General features: G+C 57.8%; 3 protein-coding genes across 6 annotated transcripts; all 3 read left to right on the top strand.

Annotated features, from left to right (window-relative positions):
• Positions 1-1,827: 1,827 nt before the first annotated feature.
• On the top strand, positions 1,828-16,023 carry ELOA (elongin A). Its single transcript, XM_066204343.1, has 11 exons — positions 1,828-1,980; positions 6,567-6,623; positions 7,224-7,342; positions 8,145-9,357; positions 10,159-10,273; positions 10,601-10,756; positions 11,120-11,217; positions 11,444-11,624; positions 12,056-12,167; positions 12,440-12,591; positions 13,131-16,023. The coding sequence occupies exons 1-11, from the start codon at positions 1,909-1,911 to the stop codon at positions 13,190-13,192; spliced, it is 2,337 nt and encodes a 778-aa protein (XP_066060440.1). The 5' UTR covers positions 1,828-1,908; the 3' UTR covers positions 13,193-16,023.
• Positions 16,024-16,558: 535 nt separating this feature from the next.
• PITHD1 (PITH domain containing 1) lies at positions 16,559-18,673 on the top strand. 2 transcript variants are annotated; one of them, XM_066204301.1, is made up of 6 exons: positions 16,559-16,778; positions 17,415-17,458; positions 17,583-17,660; positions 17,832-17,936; positions 18,249-18,357; positions 18,439-18,673. In XM_066204301.1, exons 1-6 carry the CDS (start codon positions 16,596-16,598, stop codon positions 18,538-18,540), a joined length of 621 nt encoding a protein of 206 aa, XP_066060398.1. In that variant the 5' UTR covers positions 16,559-16,595; the 3' UTR covers positions 18,541-18,673. The 2 variants fall into 2 exon arrangements, with proteins under 2 accessions (XP_066060398.1, XP_066060399.1); XM_066204302.1 differs by lacking the exon at positions 17,832-17,936.
• Positions 18,674-18,957: 284 nt separating this feature from the next.
• Positions 18,958-26,369, top strand: LYPLA2 (lysophospholipase 2). Of its 3 annotated transcripts, none has more exons than XM_066204337.1 (10): positions 18,958-18,995; positions 21,206-21,309; positions 22,148-22,179; positions 22,767-22,832; positions 23,166-23,213; positions 23,388-23,458; positions 23,692-23,765; positions 23,880-23,981; positions 24,101-24,277; positions 24,700-26,369. In XM_066204337.1, the coding sequence occupies exons 2-10, from the start codon at positions 21,232-21,234 to the stop codon at positions 24,748-24,750; spliced, it is 699 nt and encodes a 232-aa protein (XP_066060434.1). In that variant the 5' UTR covers positions 18,958-18,995; positions 21,206-21,231; the 3' UTR covers positions 24,751-26,369. The 3 variants fall into 3 exon arrangements, with proteins under 3 accessions (XP_066060434.1, XP_066060435.1, XP_066060436.1); XM_066204338.1 differs by lacking the exon at positions 18,958-18,995 and adding an exon at positions 19,211-19,483; XM_066204339.1 differs by lacking the exon at positions 18,958-18,995 and adding an exon at positions 19,512-20,074.
• The last annotated feature ends 1,268 nt before the right edge of the window (positions 26,370-27,637 follow it).

Raw genomic sequence — 27,637 nt, 5'->3', positions numbered from 1 at the left:
TTTTTCCAATCCGTGCTGTAATCCAGTGCTGTAGGTGGGGAGAAAAGCTATCCTGTCCTGCTCCTGTGTCTGCATTCCCTGCTCAAGCTTTGAGATGGAGCCAGCTCAGGGGACAGTTTCCCAGCTCCCAAAGTTTGCAGTGACCCCAGACATCATCGTGCCTCTTTATCCAGCTGTCCCACACTCCTGAGCTCAGTGTCTTTCCCTTGCTGGCACCCAACCAGTGCCATAAAGTGTTATAAAGGACTCTGAGGGTTTTGAGGGGCTGCTCTGGGGAACTGGGAGCACCCACTGCTCCTGGGGTGACAGCAGGGTGTGTGTTTCACCCGACTCAGGCACAGCTTTTGAACGTTCCCAAATCCCTTTTGAACCTCCAGTGACCTCGCCTCCTCTGAGGGAGCAGCCAGTAGGTGAGGGAACAAATCTGGGGCCAGAAATAGCTGTTACTGCTCTGTCTCACGTGTTTGTTGTGCTTGGCCACAAAGATCAGGGTTCTTGGAACTGAGTAATCAGCTTGTATTTAGCACAGGGAGGAAAGTGGGGCGTTAGGAGGCTCCAGCAAAAACATGGAGAAGGGAAAAGTGTGGGAAAAGTTCCTGTCAGGAAAGAGGATTGAAGGCTGGGCTGGAGTGGGAAAGTGGCAGTGCCAGCATGGCCAAGCTCACTGTGCCAGGGAGAGCAGGGATGGCTCAGAAGCCTCGGGGATTCAGGAGCCAAGTCCCAGGCACTTGAGCCATCCCTGGAATTGTGGAGTTTCACGGGGCTACCCCAGCTTACAGCACTGAGAGCTCGTGTGCCACACTGTCACACCCTGGAGTGGGTCCTGGGACTGGGACCCAAATGCTGCTCTCACCCCGAGTTTGGATGTGGAATGGTTTGTGACACCAGCTCTGGGACAAGGAACTGGCATTTGTCCTTTCAGAGCGACAACACTTGGACGTTTCCAAACACACCCTTCATCCAGACTATCTGCTCCTCAGAAAAGTGTGCAGTTTCAGCTGGATTTGAAATGAAGATTCAGGTTAAATATTGGAATTTCCCAGGAAAATGTAATATTTTCCCAGACTCAGCTGAGACACCACACTGCAAGGACATCCTTGCTGCCAACAATCCCAAAGAAAAGCCATTGGGAGGCAACAGGGATGGGTCTGGAGTGATATTGCCTCAGGAAAGAAAATGTGTCCAGTTCCACGCTCCTCAGGCCAAGAAAGCCAAGGAGCTGCTGGAGTGGGTCTAAAAGAGGGAACAATGATTGAAGGACTGGAGCATCTCCCTGATGTGGAGAGGCTGTGGGAGCCGGGCCAGCTCAGTGTGGAGAAGGGAAAGTTGAGAGTGGATCCCATCAGTCCACACAAACATCCCCAAAGGCTGGCAGAGGACGGTGCCAAACTCTGTTCAGTGGTGCCCAAAGACAGGATGAGGAGCAACGACCATGAACTAAACCACCAGTTCCACCTCAACACGAGGAAGAACTTCTTTCCATGAGGGCGGCAGAGCCCTGGAACAGCTGCCCAGGGAGCGTGTGGCGTCTCCCCCTGTGGGGACAACCCAAACCCACCTGGAGGCGTTCTTGTGCCACTCGAGGTTTGACAGGAACGATCTCCAGAGGTCCTTTCCAACCGCAACTCCTCTGGGATTCTGTGACAGCGAAGGATTTTGTAAGAGCGGAGCAAGTACCAACTCGACAGCCTCAGGGCGGCCCCGCCAGCACTCAAGATGGCGCCACCCACCGCCGCTGCCAGTCCCCAACATGGCGCCGCCCTGTGCCCGCACCCGCCATGGCCGAGGCCGCGCCGCGCCGCTTCCGCTTCCTGCCCGCAGCCAAGATGGCGGCGGCGGCGGGGCAGCGCCGTGGGCCCGGCGGCCGCTGAAGCCGCTTCCGCCGCCGCCGGCTCTCCAGCAGTAAACATGGCGGAGTCGGTGCTGGAAGTTGTGGGCCGGCTCCAGGCTCGGCTGGCGGGCAGCGCCGAGCCCAAGAAGGTGATGCGGAGGGCTGCCTTAGCCCGCCGGGGCCTCAGCGGTGGGGACGGAGGGTCGGGAGTGCGCGGGGAGCGGGGCAGGGCCTCCCTCCGCCGGGGCTTCCCCTGCCTGGAGCTCCGTGCCCGGCCGGGGCCGCGGCGTGAGGCGTGCGGGCTGCCCGGGGCTTGTCCCCGCCTCGCAGGCCGCGGGGGTCCTTTGTGGGGTCCCCCCGTGACAGGCTGGGGGTGGTGGCAGGGGTCCCACGGCAGGTCCTACCGCCACTGTGGCAGGCAGGGGGCCCGCGGGGGGTGTCCCCGTGGCAGTGGGGAGCAGCGGTCCCTTTTGGGGTTCCTTTTGGGGTCCCCGTGGCAGGGCAGGAAGTCGGCGGAAGAGCCTTGTCCTGGTGACGTGTTGGGTGGCGGTGCCCGGGAGCCCACGCAGGGAGGCACCGCCGCGGGGCTGGCTGGACGCCGCTCCCGGGCCGGAGCCGGCTCCTGTCGCCTCCGTTCCCGCTGGCCTTGGGGCATTTTTTGCCCCTCTCCACGAGGGAATGTGCCCGCTGCCAACACGTTCTGCCCGCGGTGCTGCCCCGACCTGCCCGGGGCTCGCTGTGACCGGTGATACTCGGCTGGTGACAGCGACTGTCCTGCCGGGCACCAGCGCTCAGAGCTGTTTTTTTTCTGGTGAAATTTGGAATTATGGTTGAACTCGGGCGTGCTGTCACTCCGTTCTCCGGTTTGAAACGGGGGAGCATCTGTTGAGAGTACTCACACGTGTTCGGTTCAAGTTTTGTGTGATTCAGGTGAAAGAGGAGGCAGGCAGGGCTGTGCAGCTGCTCCGTGCTGGGCTCTCTCTGTTTCACTGAGACTAACACCTGCACTACTCGCTTCCCGAGATCTCCCACCACCCAGGAAGAGGGGAGGATGCTCGGGTTCTGACCCTTTGAAATGGGAGCCCCTGTAGGAGCTCCAGCCTGGCTGGGGCTGAGGCAATGGGATCTGGTTACTCTTCTCCCCCTCCCAGCCAGCACCAGAGCAGCGTTTAACTGCTGGAGCCCCAAACACGGAGCTGAGGGACTGCCAAGGAGTCAGTTCCAGGGGCTCTGAGCTTCGTGCTGCTGAGACCATGGGCAAAACTTCAAATACTGCCTGAGTGCTCTGTGCACAGAGAATTAGTGCTGCTGTTCCCTGACCCTTGTGTGAGTTCAGGGCAAGAACTGCTGGTGTGTTTCTGGAGCACTGCAAGTCTCGGGGCAGTGTTTGCACAGCCCGACTCTTTCTCCAGTGACCTCGTGGTGCAAAGTCGTTTCTTGCTCTGCTGTTCCTGGGCGGTTTTGCAAGGGCAGGCAGAGGAGGTAAAGCCGGGTAATGACTTGAAAACCTGTTTTCTTCCCCAGCAGAAAGGTCCTGTGACCTATATTCTTTATTCCTGATACTTTTCCAACCACATCCTGGAAGCATTAGTGGTTTAAAGCCTGAATTCAGTTGCCATTGCATTCTCTTGATAGGTCTTGGGAGGACCTTCCTGTTGAAGAAATTTTACCCCATCAGCAGGACAAATCCACAGTATCCCTGGGTGCTGCCCACCCTTAACACCATTTCCACTCCTCACTTTTTTTGCCTGGTCCTTTCAAAATATTTTATCAGGAATGTGAAAGAATAATATTTGCCCGGTATCGTGTACAAACTCTCTGCCTTGCTGGAAGGTGTAAAGTGTTGTTGTTACTGGTTTCGGGTGAAATTTGGGCTGCTGGCACGGCACAGTGCGAGTGAAATCTTGGACAGTGCTGTCATGGTTTGGAAAAAGTCCCTTTTTTTCCAGCAGAGGAGGTACAAGCTCTGCTCCAGGGCTGTGGGAAGAAAGAGGAGAAGGAAAACATGAGCATCTTCACGGAGGAGAAGCAGCTGGGCTGTGCTGGAGCAATCTGATATTAGTGTGTGTTTTTAGTGTCGTAACGGTCTGGCTGCCTTCTTCCAGACGAAGGAAACAATCCACCCATGTTCAACAGAACTTGATTGGAGCTGGAGCTCGGGGAAGGTTTTATGGGCTGTGTCTTGACTGACTGAAGCCCTGCCCTGGGGTGTTTTACGAGAGCTTTGTGTCTCACTGGACACGAGCCTGGTGTTTTCTGTCTCCCACCTGGTCGCCTTTTCCTCGCAGGAGTTGTATGATCTTTGTTATTTCCAAGACGAGCTGCCAGATTTAGAATCCCAGGATTGTTACGGCTCGGAAAAGACCTCCAGGATCGAGTCCAACCTTTGCTTGAACCTTCCATATCAACTGAGTTCCACACTGAGTTGTTTCTTGAACACATCCAGGGATGGAGACTCCACCACCTCCTTCCAATGCCTGACCACCTTTCTGAGAAGAAATTCCTCCTGTTGTCCAAAATTCTTCCTGATGTCCCCTAAAGCCTCAGTGGGATGAACTCCATCAGCTTGTTCCCAAAGGAAATAAAGCTTAGTACGAGTTTTTAAGCCCCACTGGATCAAAGTTGTGTCACTTGGTGGATCTCATGCACCAGGACCTGTGTTCCACAGAGGAACCGACGGCAGTGGCTGTGGAATAACTCAGCTCCTCGTGAGACGTGTTCTGGATCAAGTGTGTGGCTCCCCTGGACTCCAACCACACTGAGAACAGCATTCCCATTGAGAACTGCACTTCTCTTCCTGGAATCCGGCCCTGAAGGCAACAAATAACTAAAGAGCAAACAGAACTGTGGGAGATGCTACAGTGGGGTGTAGCTAGAAAATACTTGGGAGGATTTAGGGATACCAGGAATGAGTTCTCCTTTGGTTCTTACTCTCACAGTGGGATTTTGTAAGCTCTGAAAAAAAAAAACCTTTCTAGGAATTTAATTAGCTCACAGAGATGCTGTTGCTTTAATATTGTCCTGGTTTATTCTTTTTCTGTCGAGTATAAGAATCCATCCTTCTTTTCCTTCCTGTCCCCTCTGCACATACAAGTCCCAACTCCTTTATTACCAATCCCAGAAGGATTTTGGCCTTCCCGGAGGGATCTTGACCCCTGAACTGTGGCAGGCAGTCCGGGGAGAGGCAGCAGAGCTGGGTCCTGTCCCTGCTGCCTTTGGTTCCATGGCTTCAGTTGCCAGTGCCCTTGTGGAGCAGCTGTGCTGGCAAGGCAACAGTCGCCACTCTTGGTATCAGTGTTCCACTCTTCTAAACCAAGAAAACCGAAACCTTCTGTCACAGCTATTAGGTCCGAAACAGAAAGGAATGGTTTCTAGTGAGCAGAAGTTGCGGTTTTGCTTCTCTGGGTGTCGAGGAGTGTTTCCTCTTTGAAGGCAAGAGCACTCCTCAAGCAGGGTAAAGGGACTCACTTCCCTCCACAGGAAGGAAACCTGCGGACCTGTCTGATCCTTGCACGGTGCCCGTGGGGGTGACTGGGTGTCAGCTTAGGCTGACAGTGCTGATTTGAGCACGAGCACAGTGCTTTAAAGAGAAGATCTTCTGGATCAGGGGCAGCCCTTTGTATGGCATATAGCATAGGAGTGCTGAGCACAGCCCGGGCTGTATAGGGGCTATAATAATGGGAATGCTGATGAGGCTGGACTGTGGCTATAGCTGAGCTGTGGGAAATGATGTGAGGGGCAACAGTGCTGTCAGACGTGTTCCACCATGTGCTGTAGCTACAGAGCCAACAGGCATCGTGGTGAGGCCATGTCCCAAACCACCTGGCTGCCAGAGGTACAGGAACATCCCCTTCACTTAGAATCCCACAATCATTATGGTTGGAAAAGACTTCCAGGATCATCGAGTCCAGCCTGTGACCGATCCCTGCCTTGTCAACCAGCCCAGAGCGCCATGGCTGGTCAATCCTTCAACACCTCCAGAGATGGTGACTCCACCACCTCCCTGGGCAGTCCAATCCCATGCCTGGCCACCCTTTCCTGAAGAAATTTCTCTTGGTGTCCAACCTGAACCTCCCCTGGTGCAGCTTGAGGCTGTTTCTTGTTGCCAAACTCCTCCAGCTCCTCGTTGGAGAGGGCTCCTTGTCCCACCCTGTCCCATGGAGCAGCTGAAGGTGCTGGCAGAGCCTTGCTTGGGGTGTGTGGAGGAAAAAAACACTTCCCTGGTATTTGGAGAAGGGAAAAGAGAGGGAATTTGGAAGGGATCAGGTGCTGTTTTAGCACCTGACTGAAGAGAGCCTGTTGGCATTGGAGACACAGGTTCCCCTCTTAGGTCTTTCAAAGCATCTAGAAATCTTTTTATTTTGGTTTGTTCCCACCCCTCTTGCCAAGGGGTGTGATCCCACCACCACTTTCTGACAGTCACAGGATTCCAAGTCCTTTCTTCCCCTTGCTGTGTGTTTCTGTTCCCAGTGCTTTAAGCCAGATTTAAGTCCCGTGTGAAGCAAACGTTAATGTTTGAGTGTGTTACAAGATTTTCAGGTGGGCCCTTGTGGGCAGAGACAAGGTTTTTTTGCAGTTGGCCCTGGTGTTCAGCTTTTTTGGAGCGAGACAACAGCTTGTCAGCCACTTGGATCTTCCTAACGAGCTCTCAGGCAGTGCAGCATTTTCTCCCTCCCTGATCCCCGTCTGTGGTTCCCTGTGACAACCCTGAACGCTTCTCCTCTTGTCTCCACAGCTGCTGAAGAGTCTGAAGAGGCTGTCAGAGTTACCCATCACAGTTGACATTCTCGTGGTAAGTGCTGTGAAATCTCTGGGGCTTTTCACGGTGTCTGTCGAGTCCTGGGCAGAGCTGTTTTCCCTGGAACAGGGTGTGTTGCCGTGGCCACCTGCTGCAGCCCAGTGCCATGGGCGTGATTGTGATAAGGCTCTGGAAGTGCCAGGCACGGGTTAGGAGCGTGCCAGGGCAGGTGGGGAGCCGTGGAGGACAGTTTGTCACGCTCGGTTCTCCCAAAAGCTGAACTCCCGACTGGGATACGAGAGCTGGAGCAGATCCCAGCAACAACAAATCAGCAGGAAATGAGGAAGTGCTAATCCTTACGGTTTTTAATGGCTTCTGTCTTCAAACTTGCCAGCTCTCATGGTAAATACTGACTTGGGTTATTAATAGGAATAATTAGTGTTTGACTAAGGTAGGATGAACTCTTTGATTTACACGTAGTGAGTGATCTAAAGCAGCTGAAAACATAATAAAAGTGATACTTTCGCTGTTAGATCAGGGAACTTTCTCCCTCGCAGCGGTAGGGAGTGTGTTGATTTCGTTGACTCTTTAGGGAGTTCAGCAGGGGTGAGAATTCCTGTTTTGCTAAGATGGATTCCTGGCTCTCTCCTGAAGGAGACAGGAGTTGGGAAGACTGTGAACAGCCTGAGGAAACACGAGCTCGTGGGAGACTTTGCCAAGGACCTGGTGGCCAGGTGGAAGAAGCTGGTGCCCGTGGCCCAGGAGGCAGAGCGGTGAGTGAGCCCCGTGGATGAGCTTTGGGAATGTTTTTTCAGTGGAGATTTCAAACCTCTCTGGCCAAGGCTCTGGAAAAACTTGTAAAACCAATATGTGGACTCTGCCTGCCTGGGGGTTTTGCCTTGCTTTGGCAGAAACTTCCTGCCTTTGCTGGCTCTGGAGTGTTGGGATGATGACAGCTGCAGTTTCACGTGGAAGTTGGGGCCAACTTTCAAGAATTTGCAGTTTGATTAAGAGATTAACAGGAGATGCCAATAAAAGTGCCCTTAATAAAGCAAAAGATGCAATCTGCTTGCTTCCCATTTTATGGTTCTGAAGACAGGAAGTTCTAGGCCCAAGAAATTTGAAAGAATGCTTTTATGAGCCAGAATCCTCTGGAAACTGGAAGTTATTGCCAGCAGGCATGTGGCAGTAACAAAGCTGTGTTGAACCCAGCAGAGATCAAATAGATTTGAGTGATAGAGGCCCAGTTATTGATAGGAATTTAAAGGAGTGGTATTCCCACGTGTTGAACTGGGGGACATTTCCCACAGCATCACACAGCCAGGAGTGTGTAGGCACAGAGAAGGTTCTGTCTCTAGTCCTGATGAAAGTGCTTCATCAACTCTTGCACTAGAAATGCAGTTTTTTTAAATCCCTGATTGTTGCTGTTCCATAGAGATTCAATGGGATTTTTGCCACAAAGCTACCAGATACAACCCTGGTCTTCTGTGAGAGGTGTCCCAGTCCAGGGAATGGCTCTTTTCATTCATGTTGGGCAGAATTAATCTAACTCTTTTTGGTTTCTTCTCCCTTCAGAAGTAACCTGGACTCTGAAGACCGTGACTATGAGAGGAGCAGCTCGAGCAAAAGGCATCAGGAATCCTCCCTCAGAGAGGATGAGGAGGCTGATCAGGATTACTCAGAACCCTTCCAGCCTTCTTGCAGCCAGTCCTATAGCCCAGATCATAGGGAAAAGAAGTCCAAAAGGTATCCTAGGCCTGAGAGAGCCCACGAGACTTACGGCTATAGCAGCCACCAGGGGAAGGGCTGGGGCAGATCCTCCCCGGTGCTCTCTTCAGACCACGAGTACTCGGACTGTGGACAAGCTGTGTCACCTGAGCCCAGTGAGAGCCCTCAGGACGTGGACACGGACCCTTACGCCTCTGAGGAGCAGGAAGAACCAGCGCTATTCCATCGGAAAGCCACTAAAGGCCATGGTCTCCAGGAGAAGCTGGGGGCGGGCCGGGAGCGCGGCTCCGGCAATTTCTGCGACAAAGGGAACGGCAGCCGGAGCAGAGAGCACAAATCCTCGCACAAGAAGCAGCGACTCGATGGCAGAGGGGACGACAGGACCTCTGCCTTCAGCCCAGAGAGGTTGCACAAGGCTTCTTTTAAAGAGCAGCTCCGAGAATCCTCCGTGGCAGCGGCGGGCAAGGAGAAGCAGAGGACGTCAGAGGGCACCAAAAAGGAGAAGAACCGGGAGAGCGGCGCTTCCAGGAAGGAGAAGTCGCACTCGTTGCCGCCCTTGGAGGAATCTTTGGACAACCATGTCAAGAAGCAAAAGCATCGGGACTCTGAGAAGAGCAAATTGGAAAAGTCCAAGCAAGGCCTGGAGAGCTCGAACTCAGAGAAACGGAAAGCTGAGAGTGACTCAGGCAATAGGATCAAGGAAAAGGGGGGTTCTGGGAGCTTAAAGTTGTCGGAGGGGAAGCGCAAAATCTCCAACGTGGACAAAAAGTCAGTGGGTTTTTCCTCAAATTCTGGGGAGGGGGAAGCAGAGGATGAGTTTGAACAACCTACAATGTCGTTTGAGTCGTATCTCAGCTATGACCAGCCCCAGAAAAAGAAAAAGAAAGTGGTCAAAGCCTCGGCTGGGTCAGCTGGGGACAAAGACCGAGGGCACAGCAAACAGAACGGCTCCAAAGCCAGTACCAACAGCTCGAGCTCCAGTCAGAAGAGTCCAAGCCACAAGAGAACAAGTGAGAAAAAGGCAGAGAAGAAACCCCCAGAGCCTCCTAAACCAAAGAGGGTAAGGTTTGGTAAGAAGGCAGAGTGTCTGTGGGTGTGAGCTTAGAATCCAGCCCAGTTTGCAGTGCATCTCCTGCTGACAAAGTTCCCATGTCTCCCCTCTCAAATATTTATGACTCTCTAAAATGGACCTTTTTTAGTGTCCAGAAATGGGAGAACTGGTGGTACAAGGCAGCTCATTCCAGAGCACAGACCTTCTTTTGTGAAAGCCTGGAAAATGAGCAATATTTCTGTAGAGATCCTTTGTCACATGGGTGCCAGGGTTTGCTGCATAAATAGGGACTGATATGGAAAATCTTTACTGTTTCACCTCTTTGCCCAACTTTGAAACATCTGGCTCTTCACAAAGTGGTTTTTATAAGGTTCAACAGCATTTTAAATCCTGCTTTGCCCTTCATTCTAGTAAGTGCTTCCTAAAACTCAATATCAAAAGTTTTCAGTTGCCCTCGGTTTCTGAGGTTCCCTTCTCCTCCACCAGTGCAAAGTCTTTTGCAGGAAGAGGAGAAGAGGCAGAACTGGCAAATGAGTGTTTGAGGACAAGGAAATGCTTCTGCTTGTCCTGAATAGGTTAAAAATATGGATGGCTCTTTCTGGAAGGTGCTGAATGATTCAGATCCCAAATTTCAGCTTCTTCCTATTGGCGGCCACCCCCTGAGGTGGTTCCCTGGTGCAAACTGAGCAGCATTGGGTGGTTTATTCCAAATAAGCAAAAAACCCCAGAGTTCAGTGCCGTTTGTACACTGATGGAATGTCACATTCTGCTGTATCCCTGGTTTATTCCATGTACATCCTCTCCTTCCAGATAATTTTCGATGTGGTACCGACGTTACCAGACATCCCCCTGCCCCCCATCCAGGCCAATTATCGTCCTCTTCCCTCGATTGAGTCCATCACCTGCTCCCAGACAAAAAGGAAAGGTATGTTGAGCAGGAGAATGGGTTTGGAATGAGCCAGATTGTGGGAGAGAGCAGGAGTGGATGCTGGCTGGGTTCAGCCAAGGGCAGAGGTTTCAGACAAAAAAGCAGCTGCTTCCCACGTGCTCCATCAGAAATGTGAAGGATCCTTCTCTGGGGCTCGGGCTTTGGACTTGCCCTTCCTGAACTTGCTCTGCAGGTCTTTTGGAGAAGACTTTGCCCTTAAGGTCACTTCTGGGTGACTCCCAATTTGTGCCTCCTGTGCCATTTATCAGGACAGGCTCTTTCTTTCCTCCGTCCCCTGCTCACTCCAAGCGTTTCCCTCCACAGCAGTGTCCTCGCCAGTGGAGGAGAGCGAAGCGGGTTTCACAGGCCGAAGGTTAAATTCCAAAATGCAGGTGTACTCTGGCTCCAAAACTGCCTACCTCCCAAAGATGATGTCCCTGTACCAGCAGTGTATCAGGGTCCTCAGTAACAACATCGACTGTAAGTACCTTTCCCTGTCTCAGACTCACTGTGCACGTGCACTGAGATTTTGGCAACTTGTTGGTGCAGACCCCAGCAGTTCCCCCTTGCCACAAATATGGCATAAATCCCACTGGAAGTCCAGGTGCTGCAGGGATCAGCACCCAGGATGATTTCAAGCACTGGGAATTGTGGCAAACGGGGCTTGCATGGACATTTCTTAACATGGAGATATCAGTGCCTGAGGTTCCTTTCTCTGCCCTCATCCTGTGTGGTGTTGCGCAACACTGCAGTTTTTCCACTGCGTTTCAAGGTGTCAAGCCCTTTCTGTGGCAAGGGAGGAGCAGGAATAATGAATACCCTGTGCTTCTTGCTTCTCTCTAGCAATCTACGAAGTGGGTGGTGTCCCTTTCTCCGTGCTGGAGCCGGTATTGGAGAGGTGCACCCCGGAGCAGCTGTATCGCATCGAGGAGTGTAACCATGTGAGTGTCTTGGCCTGGGAGAAGGGATGTGACGTGCAGGGCTGTCCTCACCTGCAAGAGCGGAATAGCAAACAAAGGTTTTTCATGGCAAGAGGTGCCTTTTGCTAGTCCGGAGTTCCTGGCTTCGCTGCACGCGGACGGAATTCCAGTGATACCGAGCTGGTGCCGAGGGAAAGGGGACTGGAGGAGTCAGGAGGGATCCCAGCTCTGTGTGGGTTTGCTTCAGGTGCTGGTGGAGGACACGGACCAGCTGTGGCACAACCACTGCCTGCGAGACTTCAAGAACGAGAAGCCCGAGGAGTTCGAGTCGTGGCGGGAGATGTACCTGCGGCTGCACGACGCGCGCGAGCAGCGCCTGCTCATGCTGGCGCGCAACATCGGCTCTGCCCATGCCAACAAACCCAAAGGTGGGGCTCAGGGAGGCCACTTGGCCTTAAAACCAGTCCAGTTTAGGAGCCGCTTGGCTCTGTGTGCTTGCCTTTGCTTCGTGGTTCAGCGGTGTCTTGCTTTCATCCGTGGTGGTGTTGATGCAGCTCGTTATTTTCCAGCAGTGATGAGTAGGCTCCTGTTTCTTCATGTGGCTTCTCCGTGCTGGCATGGAAGAGAACCAGAGTGGGGGGAAACATTCCTGGGTTTTGGGTGAACATTATGAGAACTGTGGGGCGGATCGGTCTGATTTCTCACTGCGAGAGGCTCAGACCTTAGGAAGGAGACTGTCACTGTTTCTTTGGAATGGATTGGGACGAAGTGAATGAACTGTCAGTAGTAAGACAAGCAGTGAGGAGCCTCCCTTATAGCCAGCTGGATGTAAGTGATGTTTCCCTCCGTCCTCTTGCAGGGAGAGTGGCCAAGATGGCATTTGTGAACTCCGCAGCGAAGCCCCCTCGGGATGTTCGGAGGAGACAGGAGAAGTTTGGAACTGGGGGCCCTCTTCTGCCAGAGAAGACCAAGTGAGTGTTTCTCTGTAGCACTTTCTGCTCAGGGCCTCCTGCCAGCTGCCCCCTGAAGCTCAGGAAAGAATACTAAGTGTCTGGGAGCTCCTTTGCAGGGAAACTTGTAACTGTTATCACCTGTTTCCTGCTGGGAACCAGGCAGATCAGGGTCACTGCTGGTTCCACCTTGCATCAGCCCTGCTGCTGTTACAAACGTGGCTAGTGTCTGTAGCATTGCCTCAAACCACGGTGAACCCTTTACGGAAATGGCTGTCCTGTGTCTGTTCCAGAATCAAACCAGTCCTGTACTCATCCAGCAAAAGCCACGCTCGGGCCAGTGACGAGCAGTCCTACGACGGGCCCAGCACCAGCAGTGCCCACTCGCTCCCATCTTCAGGTAGCACCTTCTCCTCCTACGACCCCAGGAAACCCCCTGTGAAGAGTAAGTACAACCTGCACGACATCCCTGTGGTCTCTCAGAGCTTCTCCTTCACTAACAGCTGCTCCTGCTGTGGGGGAATTCCAGGCTGTGCAGGAGGGTTGATGCTGGTATCTCTCCTCTTCCTAAGGAATCTGTTCAGACTTGTTGCATGAGGAACAGAGAAGGGAAACATCTGGTTCAGCTGGTCAGAGCTGACTGTATCAGCCTGTCCCGATGGTACCAGTGAGGCAGAACCTTTGCCCTCCTGCTGCCTTGTGTGTGTCCAGCTGTTTGGAATTGGAGTGCAGGAAGCAGGGAAGGAAGCAGGGAGGGTTTTACCAGGGATCTGTGTTGGTGCAGTGCAGAAAGCAGTGCCTTCTCCTCAGTCTGTGACCTGAAAACTCTGATGGGCCCCGCTCAAACACTCGTGTCTGCCAGGGCTGCAGCTTTCAGCTGCTCTCAGCTCTTCCATCTATCACTTTTGCTTTCATGTGGGGGCTTTTTTGTTTGATTCAGTGGTTTGTTTTTTTTTTTTTTTTTCTTTTCTTTCTCTTTTGCAGAAATTGCACCAATGATGGCAAAGACTATCAAAGCTTTCAAAAACAGGTTCTCTCGGAGATAAGTTTGCAGAGCTGAGCTGGGCCTTTCTCTCTTGGGGAGGAGTGGCACTGAAGGGGGAGAAGGTACCCAAACAGCCCTTCCTTATCTTTGAACTCTTTGGAGGCTGCAGCTGCTGGGAGAAGCTTCGATCTGCACAAGATGACGGCACAGTATTTTATCTTTTATTCTGGTCCCCTTCTCAGTGTCAACCCCCTTTCTTTTAGCCCCCCCTGTCCTCAACATTCTGTTTCTGGCTTTGTCATCCATCGAAAGAAGGGTGTACAGAATCTCCTGACACAGGAAAATGTGAAATCTTGGCACCTGCTGAGAGTGGAAGATCCAGAGACTTATTTACTATTTAACCTCTTAATAAATTATAAAATGGTTTTAATTAATATTTTGCCCCTCTACCCTGCTGTATTATTTATGTTGCTCCCAGTAGTCTCTGCCTTCCCAACCCAGTCCTGGGGTCAGCCTTGGTGACTCGAGCTGGAATCCATCTGAGTGGACACTGGGTGTCACAGGAGCCTTTCCTGTGATCTGGGACCTGCTGGGCCCAAAGTCTCACCTGGAGACTCTGGGACAGGCAGGACCAGTGGCCCAGCCACTTGTCAGTCCTTTGGCAAGTGCATCCAGCCCTGAGGCTTTGCTCCCTGCTCGTGTGTGTCAATAAAATCTGAGCTCTTGACCTTCTCTGTGCTGTTGCTGTAGATCCTGTACAGGTGCTTTTGTGGTCCTGCAGGGATGCCAAGAGCCTTGGGGGACGTTTCCTCTGCTGCTGTTGTCTTCTGCTGGCTACTGGGAATAAAACTGCCAGGGATTTGGGAGAAGTTTTACTGTGCACCAAGTCAGATTTTAACTTTTTATCTGGAGAGAGATAGGGAACTTTGCAATGGAAAACAGTTTTTAAATACCAGTGAAGGCATCGTTTGCCTCTTTTAGTGGGAAGAAGGAATACTTCTGTCTCGTTCTCTGTGTGGAATTGCAAAGGATTTATTTCCAGTTGGGAAGCTGGTGCCTAAATCCTGTCTTTTCCCTGTATGTTTTGCTCTGTCCCCTCTTTGGAAAAACCCAAGGATTTTGGTCTTTGACCCTGAAACCACTTGAATGAGGTTGGAGGGAAGTGAGCAACGGAATGTGGCTGTTGTAACACGTGTGTGTCCTTCAGAGCAGGAGCTCCAAAGGCTCCCTTGTACCTGGGGTGTGAGGAGCTGGAGCTCAGGAAGGAGAAGGTGCTGGATGGGGATGCCAGGGAGTGCCCTGGAGCTCCTGGAGAGGTCAGAGCCCTGCTGAGGCTGTGAGGATGGCAGCTGGACGCAGCCAGGAGCTGTGCTGTGCTCTTGGGAAGGTTTCTGCTTGTGGGGTGTGTCTGGGGAAGGTTTCTGCTTGCGTTTCTGCTGCCCCAGAGGGAACCCCCGGGGTGGTGCAAGCAGAGGACGGGGCTGGGGATACCCCAGGGCTCGTGGCCTCTCTGGGAGGGCTCTGGGGTCGGAGAGGGGAGGGATTCTCCTGTTCCAAGCCATATTTGCTGCCCTAGGACATTGCTGTCTGGGTGGAAAAGATGCTGGTAGTGGATGCTGTTGTTGTTGGCAGCTCCTGAGAAGCTCTGCTGCTGGCTTTCCGTGGCTGCCAAATCCCAAACCGGTGGAGTTGTCTGTGTGCACTGACCGGGGGAAACCTTGCTGTGAAGGGTCCTCCCTGGAGGGCTCTACAAAAATCCCTGTTTTGCTTCTGGTTTCTGTTTGGTTGTTTGTTTCTTTCCCCCCCTTTTTTTTTCCCCCCCTCCTCCTCTAAAAGAAATGTCTTTCTTTGAAACCATTCTGAACACCTGTCTCCTGTTTATTTGGTCTGTTCTTTGTTTAGTTGGAAATTCTTGGAAAAATGTTCTCAGACTCTCACGTGCTGTAAGTTTGTTACAGTCCCAGATGCTTTAATGTTACCGTGCAGCATTTCAGTGTGTTGTTGTGCTGTAAAAATAATGGCTCCTTACTCTCCTTGCTTTTTTTTTTTTCTTTTTGCTGTATTTAATTTTGCTGTATTTTTAATTAGATAACAATATATTCTCTTCTGCTGAGCGTTTGTGCTACTGTTTATTTCTCCTCTGTACTTGGGGTAGGGACAGAGGGGAGGGAAGCAGAGCCTGGCGTCGTGTTCAGACACGACGGAGCTTTGAGCAAAGGATCTGGGCCATGCCCGAGAACGGCTCTGGGCACTGCTGAACTGCCAATGAATTGATATCACAGCTCCACACTCGGCTGCGGGTGTGGCCCAAGCCTTGCTGTTTTGGGGAGATGCTCTCTCCCTCTCAGAGCAGCTGCTTTGCTCCGGGCTTTGCCAGCTGTGTCCGTGTTCTGTTTGTGGCGTTGCAGGGAGGTGACACCGGCGTGACTCTGCTCCCTCAGGGGCGGTGCCAACCCCCGGCCCTTCCCTTCCTTTGGCTCAGACACTAAATCCAGCCTGGGGAGAGGTGGGCGCCGGCCCTCAGCTGCGAGCAGAGCAGGGGTATTTCCCTGGGGGACACACAGCGCAAAGTCTGGGATCAAAGGGCTCCTTCCTGTGACACTTGTGCAGTTGTTGTGTGCTCCAGCACACACTGAAGGACGGGACAGAGCTGCCTCTTCCCCCCTCCCACCCCATCCCTGTAGGATGAGTAACGGGAGGAGGAGGAGGAGGAGGGGGAGTGACTTGGACTCGTATTTGTATTTTGGTCCCAAACTCTGTATATATACAATTTTCTATGTTCCTTTTATTTTTTTTTTTTTGTGGTAACTAAGATGAATATTTTAATTAGATAAGTTATATGAAAAAAAAAAAAAGAGGAGAATCATGTCTCAATAAAAGCCAAACACTGGACCGTGGCTGCTCGTTCTTTCCTGACACTGACAACGAATGTTAAACGCACTTTTAGGAAACTCCGTGGCTCCTCGGAGGGTGATGCTCCGGGATCCCACTCCGCTATCCCGCCCGGTATCCCGGCGGGGACGCTGCTCCCGTTCCTTGGAACAATCCCGGCGGAGAATTCACGCGGAGCCTTTGCGGGGAAGCAGCAGCTTCGCGATTCCCCGGGCGGGGTCAGGGCTGGGCCCACCGGGACCCCCGGGACCCCTCCCCGGTATCACCGGGACCCCTCCCCGGTACCACCGGGCGGCTCACGGGCTCCGCACGTGCAGAGCCAAGCCACGCCCACATGGGCGTGACCACAACACAACGGCCCTATCACAGGCTTGTGTGGGCGTGATTATGGACCTATGGGCGTGTCCAATTGAAATGCTTTGACGTTCAGGGTGATGGGCGTGTCCTGTGAGCATTGTGGGCGTGGCTTACCCGGCACCGGGGCGTTGTCTGAGGCGCTGTGGGCGTGCCCGCAGCGCCGTGTGGGCGTGTCTCGGCGCCGCGCATGCGCGCTGGGCGGTGCCGGCGCGGCTATGGCGCACGGGCACGGGCCCGGCCGGTGCCGCTGCTGCGGGGAGGAGGCGGCGGAGCGCGGCGCGGCCTGGGGGCTGTACCTGCGCATCGACCGGCAGCGCCTGCAGTGCCTCAACGAGCGCCGCGAGGGCTCCGGAGCCACCGTGTTCCGGCCCTGGGAGGAGCGCAGGGATCGCTCTCAGGTGGGACCGGGAGCGGCGGGGGGAACAGGGCGGGCTGCAGGGCGGGGAGGGGATCCTGCACCTCGGCTCGCTCCGAGGGAGGCACGGCTGGAGGGCGCGGTCCGGGCCTGGGCTTCTCAGGGGAGGAGAAGGAGCTGCTGGAGGGGGTCCGGCAGAGGGCACAAAGATGGTTTTGGGGTCTGGAGCATCGCCCTCATGAGGGGAGACTGCGGGAGCTGGGCCTGGTTATTCTGGAGGAGGGAAGGCTGAGAGGGGATCCCATCAATCCATAAAACATCTCTCAGGGGTGTCAGAGGATGGTGCCAGGCTCTGTTCAGTGACAGGACGAGGAGCAAGGGCCATAAACTAAACCACAAGTTCCACCTCAACATGAGAAAGAACTCTCCATGAGGGTGGTAGAGCCCTGGAACAGCTGCCCAGGGAGGGCTGGAGTCTCCCTCTGTGGGGACATCCCAAACCCACCTGGAGGCGTTCCTGTGTCACCTGCCCCAGGTGACCCTCCCATCCTCCGGATGATCCCCAGAGGCCCTTTCCAATCCTAAATGTCCTGGGATTCTGTGAGCAAGGTCCCCCTGAACAGCCAGCTGCCCCCTGTGCTCCCCCAGCACCCCCTGACCTGCTCTTGTCTCTCCCCAGTTCGTGGAGAGCGATGATGATGAGGAGCTGCTCTTCAACATCCCGTGAGTCCCATCCCTGAGGGTCTCTGGCACGGTCCTGGCTGCTGGCAGGGCTTGTCCCTCCCCTGGGAACGTGGCACTGGGGCTGATGGGGCAGGACAGAGGTGAGGCCGGTGTGTCTGGGCAGGTTCACGGGCAGCGTGAAGCTGAAAGGAGTCATTGTGATGGGCGAGGACGACGGGACACACCCGGCTGAGATGAGGCTGTGAGTAAATGCAGGGGCTGCCCGCTCTGGGGGGGAGCTGCTGCCCTTGTGACAACACCAAATCAATCCTGTATTTTGTTGAGGAGAACCCGGGGCCAGTGTTAATGGGTGGAATCCAATCAGCTGCCCTGTTGTTAATAACTCCCTGGGTTCTCCTCCTCGTCCTGCCAGGTTCAGGAACATTCCTCACATGTCCTTTGATGACACAGCCAAGGAAGCAGAGCAGACCTTCAGCCTGAGCCGGGATCCCCTGGGAGAGCTGGAATATCCCACCAAGTATGAGGCAGAGCCTGGGGCAAGGGGGCTGCTGCCAGATTCAGGGAAGGCTCAGCACAGGGCAGTGCCTCAGGAGGATTTGCCTCCCCAGCTCTGTCCTGTCCTTCCCAGAGCCTGGGGCTGGCTGGGCTGGCACCCCAGGAATTCTCGGGGTGCACAATCACCCTGGTGTCCTGTCCCCAGCTCATGGGGTGTGAGGGAAACCCCCCTTGCTGCCAAGTCTGGCTGAGGTCAGGGGGAGCTGCAGGCGGTGTGGGAGCCTGGGGAGGTGCTGGAGCAGCAGCTGCGGTCTCAGGGTGTGTTTCCTTTCAGAATCGCCCGTTTCTCCAACGTTTACCACCTCTCCATGCACTTCCCAAAGAACTTCGGGGCCGAGACAACCAAGATTTTTTACATCGGCCTGAAGGGGGAGTGGACGGAGGTGAGAGAGAGCGGACCCAGAGTGTGGGAAGGGCTGCAATCCCGCTTTTCCCGGGATTTAAAACCTTCCATCTCCACCCAGGCTCACCGCCACGAGGTCACCATCTGCAACTACGAAGCCTCGGCGAACCCGGCCGACCACAAGCTGGAACAGATCACCCCTCAGACCCACTTCATCTCCTGACGGGCCCGCCGGAGCCTGCCGGGGGCAGGAGCGGCTTCCCCAGGCGCCGGTTGTGGGGCACACACGGCGGCGCGGCCCCGAGGGCGGCGGGGCCGGTACCGGCCGTCCCTGACAATAAACACGCTGCGGTGCAGAGCTCGGCGCTGTCCCTCAATCGCGGCCTTTCCCTTTCCGCGGGTGGCACCGGCGGGAGCCGGGATGCGTCTCCAGAACCCGCCCGCCGCGGGCAGGGCGCTGTGGGAAGGGCGGGACCGGGCCGTGTCACCGGTAACGCGCTGTGGGGCCGCCCGGGGCCGCTCCCGCCGCGGGTTCCGAGCGCGACCCGCTGCCCGTTTCCACCATGGCGGGCCCGTCGCTCCCGGCGCCGCGCTGCGTCACTTCCGGCGCGCTGGCGGAAGTTCCTGTGGGAGCGCTCGGGGGGAGCGGCGAGGAGCGCGCGCCGGGCCGCGGGAGAGGTGCGGGGGGGGCGGCACGTACCACCGGGCACGGCGGGGGGGGGGGGGACACCGGGCAGCGGCGGGAGGGCGGCACCGGGAAGCAGCGGCGGGGGAGGCGGCGCGTACCACCCGGCACGGCGGGGGGAGGGCGGCACCGGGCAGCGGCGCGGCGGGGGGGATGTACCACTGCTGAGGGCGGGGGGGGGGCAGTTCCGTGAGGGCGGCGGGGCCCTTCCCGCGGTTTAACGGGGGATTAACGGGGAGAGCAGCGCTGGCGGGGCGCGGTGCTGGCTCGGCGGTAACGGGGCTGTCCGTTCCGGCCCGTGGGAGCCCTCAGGACTCGCAGCCTGCAGGGATTCCCCACCGAAGCTCCGGTTTGGGCGGAAAACCGGCGCTGCCGGCCCTGAGGGTGCCGCCTCCATCCGCTTCCAGGCGGGGTTTCTCCGGCCCTCCGCTGGATTCCGCTCCCTGCGGGGCTGCGGGCCCGGGGGAGAGGCTGAGGCACGGTAATTAATGCTAATTAATGACGGCTGAACGCGTTCTCCCCCCGGCCCGGTGTCGCTGGTGGGGTCGGCTTGGGGTGCGACAGCTCCCGAATTCCAAATCGCTCCCGAAATTCCCCTCCCGGCTCCGTGTTTGCCCTTTTACCCCCGCACGGACACAGCTGAGGGGTTCCATCCTCCCCTTGGCTCGGCGTTCCCTCCAGGAACATCCCAGACCATTCCCGGCAGGGTGTTTGGGGCAGTCTGACCGTCCCAAACCCGCCTTTCCCTGCAGCCTCCCCAGCAGGGAGCACATCCCATCCCCTCCCCATCCGCAGCCGGGGGAAGACGCTGTTATTGCTGGTTTTGTCTCTGTCCCCGCCAGGGTTGTTGATTTGGCAGGTTCGGTCTCTCCCGGCCGGTTGTTTTGGCCCTGGAGAGTGCCCAGGAGCACGTGGGGGGTGTGTGTGTGTGTGTGTGTGTGTGTCAGATCCGGGGAGCTGCTTGGCTTCCCGGGGTTTTTATTTGAGTGGGGAAGCCGCTGACGAGCACTCAGTCAGTCAGTCGGTGGAACGGGTCGGGCAGGTCTTGGCCAGAGCAGGCTGTTTCTCGTGGGTAAGGCTGGCTGCTGGCGTGCCGGGGGGGTTTGGGGAGGGTTTGGGGAGGGTTTGGGGTGATCCTGACCCGCTGGGCGTGGGGCTGCTGTGCAAAGTGAGGCTGGAGCAGAGGGTGGAGGGTGAGGAAAGGCCTCCCGAGAGGCAGCCCTGGTCTCCGGGACAGGGACAGCTCCTTGGGAGCTGTGCCTGCGGAGGTTTAGGCTGGATATCAGGGAAAGGTTGTTCCCGCAGAGGGTGCTGAGGGAACGGGCACAGCCCTGAGTGCTCCAGGAGAGCTTGGACAGAGCTCCAGGGATGCCCAGGGTGGGATTGTTGGGGGGGCCAGGGGCAGGACTGGATGATCCTTCATCCCTTCCAGCTCGGGATGTTCTGTGACCGTGCTCTGGAGGCTGATCCTGTTCCTGGGGGATAAGGGCAGTGCCCTAAACAGGCTCTGATCTAATTAGTGCTGGTGGGTCAGCGGGGTCAGGGCAGCCTGGTGGGGAGCTGGAGCTGGGATTTGTGATGCGCTGGGAACAAACACCCCGGACTGTTGCGGCTGAAGGCGCCGTGGGTGCTGTGGGATCTGGGAGGTGACAGGACAGCGGTGGTGACCCTGCCTGCTGTCCTGGGGAGGCACAAGGGTGTCATCCATCACCGGGGGGGCTCAGCCCAGCTCCCAGTGCTCTGGTTCATCCCAAATAGCCCCATTTAATAGGGCTGGACCTTTATTGGTGCAGCAGAGCCTGTGCTGCTGCATGCCAAGGGTTTCCTGCTTCCCAGTCAGATGTGGGTCAGGCTCCTGCACAGCTCCAGGAGGGAATCAGGAATGAAGGGATGCTGGGGCTGTGCTGCCCAGTCACCCTCTGCCCACGCCGGTGCAGCCACAGGAATAACTTTGGCTCTGAGGTGTAATTTCCAGGCTAATTTTAACTCTTCCAGCACCCCACGCGGGGAGCATCGGCTGCTCCTGGCCTCTCCGGCACTGCCAGGCCACAGCGTGAGGTGTCCCAAAGGCTCCAACCTCAAAGCCTTCTTCACCTGCTCTTTAATTTCCCCCCAAACAGCTGCTGCTCTGGAGGAAGCCGCTGCTGAAGGGGAGGTGGGGTGAGAGGTTTGTTTTCCTGCCTCACCTGTGCGTGTCCCGCAGGTGCCAGTGTCGACCCCTCTCGGTGTATGTGTGGTAACAACATGTCTGTCCCCCTCCTCGCCGACGCTGTCACCGTGTCAGGGGCAGAGCGGGAGACTGCCGCGGTAAGGGCTGCACCCTCCTTCTCTCCTTTCCTCCCTCCCTCCTTCCCTCCCCTGCTGCTGCCCCTGGAAAACAGCTGGAGCTCCAGCATGGGGGAGGCAGGGCCAGCCAGGGCTCTGTGCCTGTCCTTGGGCTGGGCTGTTTGCTCCACAGTGAGAGCTCAGCTTGTCAAAGCACTGGGAGTTGGGGATGATCGAGCTGTTTAAGCTTTTAAAAGCGAATCTCCCAAAGGAACCCCCCCCCTCAGTCCTTTCCTGGGGTCTGCTGCCTGCCTTCCCTCTGCTCCCTGTGGCTTGGGGGCTGCTGGAGCCACAGCTGAAAAGCCTCTGGAGGTGGATTTGTGAGTCCTTGTGATACAGGGAAGGAATTCCTCTCTGTGAGGGTGGGCAGGCCTGGCACAGGGTGCCCAGAGCAGCTGTGGCTGCCCCTGCATCCCTGGCAGTGCCCAAGGCCAGCTTGGATGGGCTTTGGAGCAGCGTGGGACAGTGGAAGGTGTCCCTGCCATGGCAGGGGTGGCACTGGGTGGGCTTTAAGATCCCTTCCAGCCCATTCCGGGATTCAGGCTGGGCCTGTGCTCCGGTGCCATTCCTGGTGGGATGATCTGTCACTCCTTGTCCCTGTGCTGTGCAGAGGAGTTGGGACCTGCCCGTGGCAGCTGTGGCGGGATGACAGCGCATCCCTGACCCACCCCACCCATCCGCTGGGCTCCGAGCTAAATTGAGCCTGGAGCACGGTGACTAAGTGTCCATTTGCCACCTCCCTGCCAGCCCAGCCCAGCCCAGCCCTGCCCACTCCCGACTCTCTCAGACCAGCTAATTCCCTTCCCTCTCTTTTTACCAGGTCATTTTCCTACATGGCCTTGGCGACACGGGGTGAGTGTCCCTGGAGCTGCCTCTGGCTGGGATGCGTGATGTGCCAAATGCACATCCCGACCTTCTGCTGCTGCTGCTGCTTTCCCTGGGGGCATCTCTGGGGATTTGCGTGGGGCTTCGGGCTGGGGTCTGCAGCCGTTCCTGCACCAGCCTGGCAGGGAATGGCAGGGAATTGCTGCTGGCAGCTGTCTGCTCTTGAATATTTATGATCCCGGCAGGCTGGCAGCCCCCCACCCCCCGCGGGTGGATTTTGTGCTGCCTTCAGGGATTGCTGAGAAGCACTGCAGCTTTTCCAGGCCCTGGCAGGGCTGGCAGCTGGGCTGGGCCTGCACCGGGGCACCTCGGAGTCCCCATGGTGTGGTGACAAAGGGCTCGTCCCTCTCCAGGAGATTGTCTGGGAAAATCCCACCTCCTTGTCCTCCCTGCGGCCTCGGGGCTTTGTGTGCTCCCCTCAGCTGGGATCAGCGCTGGGGAGGCTTCAGGCTGATGGGGTGGGTGAAATAACCTCAGGGGATGGGGTTGGGGAGGCAGCAGCCTTGGGAAAACGGCTCGGACAAGCCGTGGACTCTCCTCCCGTCCCTCCCCAGGCACAGCTGGGCCGACGCTCTCTCCTCCATCCGCCTCCCCTACGTGAAGTACATCTGCCCTCACGCGTAAGTGCTGCCCTGGGGGGGTTTCCTGGGGGGCCCTGAGCCTGCCAGGGCTCCTGGGGGAGGGCCCCTGGGGCCCTGAGCCCAGCAGGGCTGCCCAGCCAGGCTGGCTCTGCAGCCGTGGGCAGTTCCTGCTGCAGGCAGAGCCGAGCACCCCCAGAGGCTCTCTTCTTTCCCCTCCCGTGTTGTTTATCCCTGGTGGCTGCACGGAGAGGCACTGGAGCTCCCTGTGCATCCCCTGGCGAGGCAGGAGGGGGCTCAGCAGGAAGGGGAGAGGCGTCAGTCTTCCTGCTGCCCTCCGACTTGAGCTAAGCCACCCCAAATGTCCCTCCGCAGGCCCCGGATCCCGGTGACCCTCAACATGAAGATGGTCATGCCCTCCTGGTCAGTGCTTTGGGGGACAGGGCTGGGTGGGACCCTTTTTGGGGAGTGAGAGGGTCGGGGAGACAAAACCCCCTGCCCTGAGGGGGCCAGGGAAGGGCAGAGCACACCCAGCTCCTGCCTCCCCACACTGGGGGTGCTGGGGGAGGTTCTGGCTGACCCTGCTGCTTCCCCCAGGTTTGACCTGATGGGATTGACTCCGGATGCACCCGAGGATGAAGCCGGGATCAAGAAAGCTGCAGAAAACAGTAAGGAGCTCTGTAAGGGGAGGGTAAGGGCAGGAGGTGAGCTGCTGTGCCTCTCCCTCGCTGGGGCTGGAGCAGGTGACTTCCTTCCACCTCTCCTTTGTTTCTGCTGTGCTGTGATCCCAGCAGACCTTTCCCCTGGCATCTCTGCATCTCAGGGTGCACCCTGAGGTGCTGGGTGGTGCTTTTCAGTCCCCCTCCCCTTCCACTGACCCATTTCTCCCCTCTCCTTCCAGTTAAAGCAATCATTGAGCACGAGATGAAGAACGGGATCCCCCCCAACCGCATCATCCTGGGGGGCTTCTCACAGGTGAGCATCAGCACCCCAACCCCTGCTCTGGCTGCCACGGGGAGGGGTGTGAGCTGGGCCTGGGGGTGTCCCTGCGTCCCCCATGGCCCTGATTCCACGTTCCCCCCTTTGCAGGGTGGCGCCCTGTCGCTGTACACTGCTCTCACCTGCCAGCACCAGCTGGCCGGGATCGTGGCGCTCAGCTGCTGGCTCCCGCTCCACAAGGCCTTCCCCCAGGTACGCCACGGCCTGGGGGGCTTCTCCCGCTGCAGCTCCCCACTTTTCCAGCAGCTCTCCCTCGCGAGGGGGAGCTGGGGAAATGCGGGGCGCACCTGAGCGTCCCCTCCTGGTGGCAGGCGGCGAACAACGGCGTGAACAAGGACATCGCCATCCTGCAGTGCCACGGGGAGATGGATCCCATGATCCCCGTGCGCTTCGGGGCCCTCACCGCAGAGAAGCTCAAGTCTGTGGTCACCCCCGCCAAGGTGCAGTTCAAAACCTACCCCGGGGTGATGCACAGTTCCTGTCCTCAGGTCAGTGCCGGGCTGCAGGGAGGGGATGGCACCAATGGGTGGTGGTCAGTGGTGGGGCCCTGGGAATGGCCTGGAGCTGCCTATGGGGAGGGTTGGGATGGGTTTCAGGGAAAGGTTCTTTCCCCCCCAAGGGGATGGGCACGGCCCCGAGGCTGCCAGAGCTCCAGGAGTGTTGGGACAGCGCTCCAGGATGGGATTGTTGGGGGGTCTGTGCAGGGCTGGGCTGGATGATCCTTGTGGGTCCCTTCCCTTTGGGGTCTTTGGGACCAACCCCAGCACTGTGGGCCAGGCAGGCTGGGGATCACACGAGATGCATTTGTTCCCGACTCGCTCCGGGAGGCTGCCGAGCCTCGCGTCCCATTCCCGGGGCGCAGCCCGGCCTTCGGGCAGCCCCGGAGTGACGGGCTGTGCGCTCCCGGCAGGAGATGATGGCGGTGAAGGAGTTCATCGAGAAGCTGCTGCCCCGGATCTGAGCGGAGCCCCTGGGGACTGTCGCAGGGGGGAGCGTGCCGGTGTCACCGCCGCCCGTCTGTCCCTGTGACCCGCCCGCTGCCGACGGAAGCCGTGGCCCCCCCAGCGCACCTCCCGCCGCCCCCGCCCGCGCACCGCGTCCCCTCCGGCCGGCGCTGCCCGGCTCTCCCGCCGCCCCCGGAGCCCACGCCGGAGCTGCCTAAGGCGAGTCTGGGAGCGGCCTTTTCCCTCCGGCTCTGGCTCCCAGCGCGTCCCGGGGGCTGCTCTCGGTCCCCCGCGGGGCTGGCACGGCGCGGGTGAGGTTTTCCTGTTGGCTTTGGGGTTTTTGTACCAGTATTAGGGGCGGGACGTGGCCGGCTGCGGTGGCGGGAGCGCGGCGGGGCTGGGGCAGCCCCGGGGCTCGGAGCTCTGCCCTGGGCGGCCGCTCAGGCGACTCCCGGCTGTTCAGGCAGAGCTCAGGACCCCGGGACTCCCCTGCGGACGCAGTGCCCCGGGCCGGCGGGGAGGGTCAGCGCAGCCCCCGCACCTCCCGCACGGCCCCGCCTGTCACACACGCACACTCCCCTCAGCCATCGGCCTGGGGCAGCTCTGCCCTCCTGAGATCATCACCTCCTTCCTCCCGCTCCTCCTCCTCTTGTTGCTTTTACAATCTCCGTCTCCTCCTCTGCACCCTCGGAGCCCCCAGGCTTCGTTTACACTCACGGAGCCACCGGCCCCGTCTTTAATGTCTTCTCTTGCTGCTACTCGTCCTTCCCTTTGGACTTGGGCTGCCTCGGGGAGGGGGAGGTGAGCCGGGGGCCCTGGAGCCCGGGTTTGGCTCCTGGTGCGGCTGGAAGGAGCAGCTTTGCTCCCAGCCATCACCTCACCAGCATCTGAGCCCCGGGTGCTGCTGCGCCCCATCCTCTGCTCCCCGGCACCGGGGGCTCTTCCCCCTCCGTCTACAATCACCGGTGTCCCTCACCTGTCCCCTCCTGAGCGCTGGCATCCCGCTGGGGCCCCGAATGTCTCCCCGGGGGGGGCTCCTGGCTGACCCTCCCCTCCCGCAGGCCCCAGGGCAGTGGCTGTGGAGCAGCTCTGCCCTCACTCCCTGTTCCCCCGGGCTGAGCCCCTGAGCCCGGGGCTGATCGCGGCTTTTTAAACATCCCCGCGTTCCCCTGGCCCCAGGGCTGGCCCTGCTCCCCCTGCCCTGGCCCCGGGGAGCCCTGGGGGGCTCTGGGGGGGCTCAGCCCCGGCAGTTCTGCTCCAGCCCTGCCCGGGCTGTGCAAAGCAATAACCGCCCTCTGGAGAGTGGATCGTGGGGCCCGCCCTGGCTTGGGGGATTTAGCTTTTGCCCCTTGTAGGAAGTCTGGAAGCAGCGGAGCTGCTGCTGGCACGGGGGGCAGCCCTGGCCCTGCCCTGGGCTCGGCCCGGCCGCCTCCTCCACGCTGTGTTTTAATGCTGCTGTGCCCCGCTCCCCACGCTCGCCTGGGGGGCGAGAGGGTGCCTGGGGTGGGATGGCAGCTCTTGGGACACCAGGGGCTGGCAGGGGTGGGATGGCAGCTCCTGGGGTCACCAGGGGATGGCTGGGATGGGATGGCAGCTCCTGGGGACACCAGGGGCTGGCTGGGGTGGGATGGCAGCTCTTGGGACACCAGGGGCTGGCTGGGGTGGGATGGCAGCTCCTGGGGTCACCAGGGGCTGGCTGGGGTGGGATGGCAGCTCCTGGGGTCACCAGGGGCTGGCTGGGGTGGGATGGCAGCTCCTGGGGACACCAGGGGCTGGCAGGGGTGGGATGGCAGCTCCTGGGGACACCAGGGGCTGGCAGGGGTGGGATGGCAGCTCTTGGGACACCAGGGGCTGGCTGGGGTGGGATGGCAGCTCCTGGGGACACCAGGGGCTGGCTGGGGTGGGATGGCAGCTCTTGGGGTCACCAGGGGCTGGCTGGGGTGGGATGGCAGCTCCTGGGGGTACCAAGGGCTGGTGATGGACAGACTGACCTGTTTGACTGTGAACTGGAACCGTGTGTGATGGGGGGGCCCGGGACCATCCCTGGGGGCCGCGTGGGGCCCCTCTGCAGAGCATTCCTGCTCACTCCCTGCCCGAGCAGTGCCGGGAACCCGGGAGGGAGAACGGCTTCTCTCCATTCCTCAATACAGCTTTGGGGTTTTTTTTTTTCCTTTTGTTTGGGGTTTGTTTTTCTTTTCTTTTTTCTTTTTTTTTAGTTTTTTCTTCTCTCTCTTGTCTTCCTTGTACATGTTTGGGGTTTTTTTTGTGTGTGTGCGTGCGTTCCACAGAGAATCAAGGTGAAATAAATCCTGAACCTATCCCGGAGCGGGGCTGGCGTCATCCCTGGCCAGGCAGCACGGGAGACCTGCGGGTGCAGTGGGGTTGGCACGAGGCCCCGGCGTGCCATTTTTTAAGGGCAGCACCTCTGGCTGAGGGGAAGCAGAACAAAGCCGCCACTTAGAAAGTAGGAAAGTTTATTTTAAAAACAAATCAAAAGCTCGATTCATAATTTAGGAGCATAAGTTATTCATCCAGCCGACAGCACATGGGGCCGACTGCGTCATCCCTGCCCAGAGCAGCCCCGGGAGCTGCCAGGAATAAAGAGGAGCAGCGTGGGGCAGGGGGGCAGAGCTGGCTCCTGGGCAGCCTTTGGCTTTGGGGAGTGGCTGCCACGGGAGGCCAGAGCTGGCACCGAGGGGGCTGTGGGCAGCCAGGCCAGGCCGCCTCAGCCCCGGGCAGGGGCTCCTCTGGCTCAGCAGCAGAGCTGGGGGGTGAGATTTGGTCCCCAAAACCATGCTGGGGGCAGGGAAAAGGGGGACGGAGGAGGAAGGCCTGGAATGTGGCTGGTCCCTGTGGGAGGCTCCTGGTGCCCTCGCCGTGCCAGGGCAGGGGCAGAGGTGCCTT

This window comes from Chamaea fasciata, unplaced genomic scaffold (genome assembly GCF_029207755.1).
Source record: "Chamaea fasciata isolate MVZ Bird 193981 ecotype frontalis unplaced genomic scaffold, bChaFas1.0.hap1 SCAF_26, whole genome shotgun sequence".
NCBI lineage: Eukaryota > Metazoa > Chordata > Aves > Passeriformes > Sylviidae > Chamaea > Chamaea fasciata.
Note: the sequence above shows the minus strand (reverse complement) of the source record. Positions and strands in the feature narration are given on the sequence as shown.

What these genes read in the sequence shown, in the direction of transcription:
- LYPLA2 (XM_066204337.1), top strand. Translation starts at nt 21,232, where the DNA reads ATGTGTGGTAACAACATGTCTGTCCCCCTCCTCGCCGACGCTGTCACC. An exon ending in AAGTACATCTGCCCTCACGC is followed by an intron (nt 22,833 to 23,165) that starts GTAAGTGCTGCC and finishes GTCCCTCCGCAG; the next exon opens with GCCCCGGATCCCGGTGACCC. An exon ending in TCCTGGGGGGCTTCTCACAG is followed by an intron (nt 23,766 to 23,879) that starts GTGAGCATCAGC and finishes CCCCCTTTGCAG; the next exon opens with GGTGGCGCCCTGTCGCTGTA.
- PITHD1 (XM_066204301.1), top strand. Translation starts at nt 16,596, where the DNA reads ATGGCGCACGGGCACGGGCCCGGCCGGTGCCGCTGCTGCGGGGAGGAG. An exon ending in AGCGCAGGGATCGCTCTCAG is followed by an intron (nt 16,779 to 17,414) that starts GTGGGACCGGGA and finishes GTCTCTCCCCAG; the next exon opens with TTCGTGGAGAGCGATGATGA. An exon ending in GAGCTGGAATATCCCACCAA is followed by an intron (nt 17,937 to 18,248) that starts GTATGAGGCAGA and finishes GTTTCCTTTCAG; the next exon opens with AATCGCCCGTTTCTCCAACG.
- ELOA (XM_066204343.1), top strand. Translation starts at nt 1,909, where the DNA reads ATGGCGGAGTCGGTGCTGGAAGTTGTGGGCCGGCTCCAGGCTCGGCTG. An exon ending in CCTCAGTAACAACATCGACT is followed by an intron (nt 10,757 to 11,119) that starts GTAAGTACCTTT and finishes GCTTCTCTCTAG; the next exon opens with CAATCTACGAAGTGGGTGGT. An exon ending in GCATCGAGGAGTGTAACCAT is followed by an intron (nt 11,218 to 11,443) that starts GTGAGTGTCTTG and finishes GGTTTGCTTCAG; the next exon opens with GTGCTGGTGGAGGACACGGA.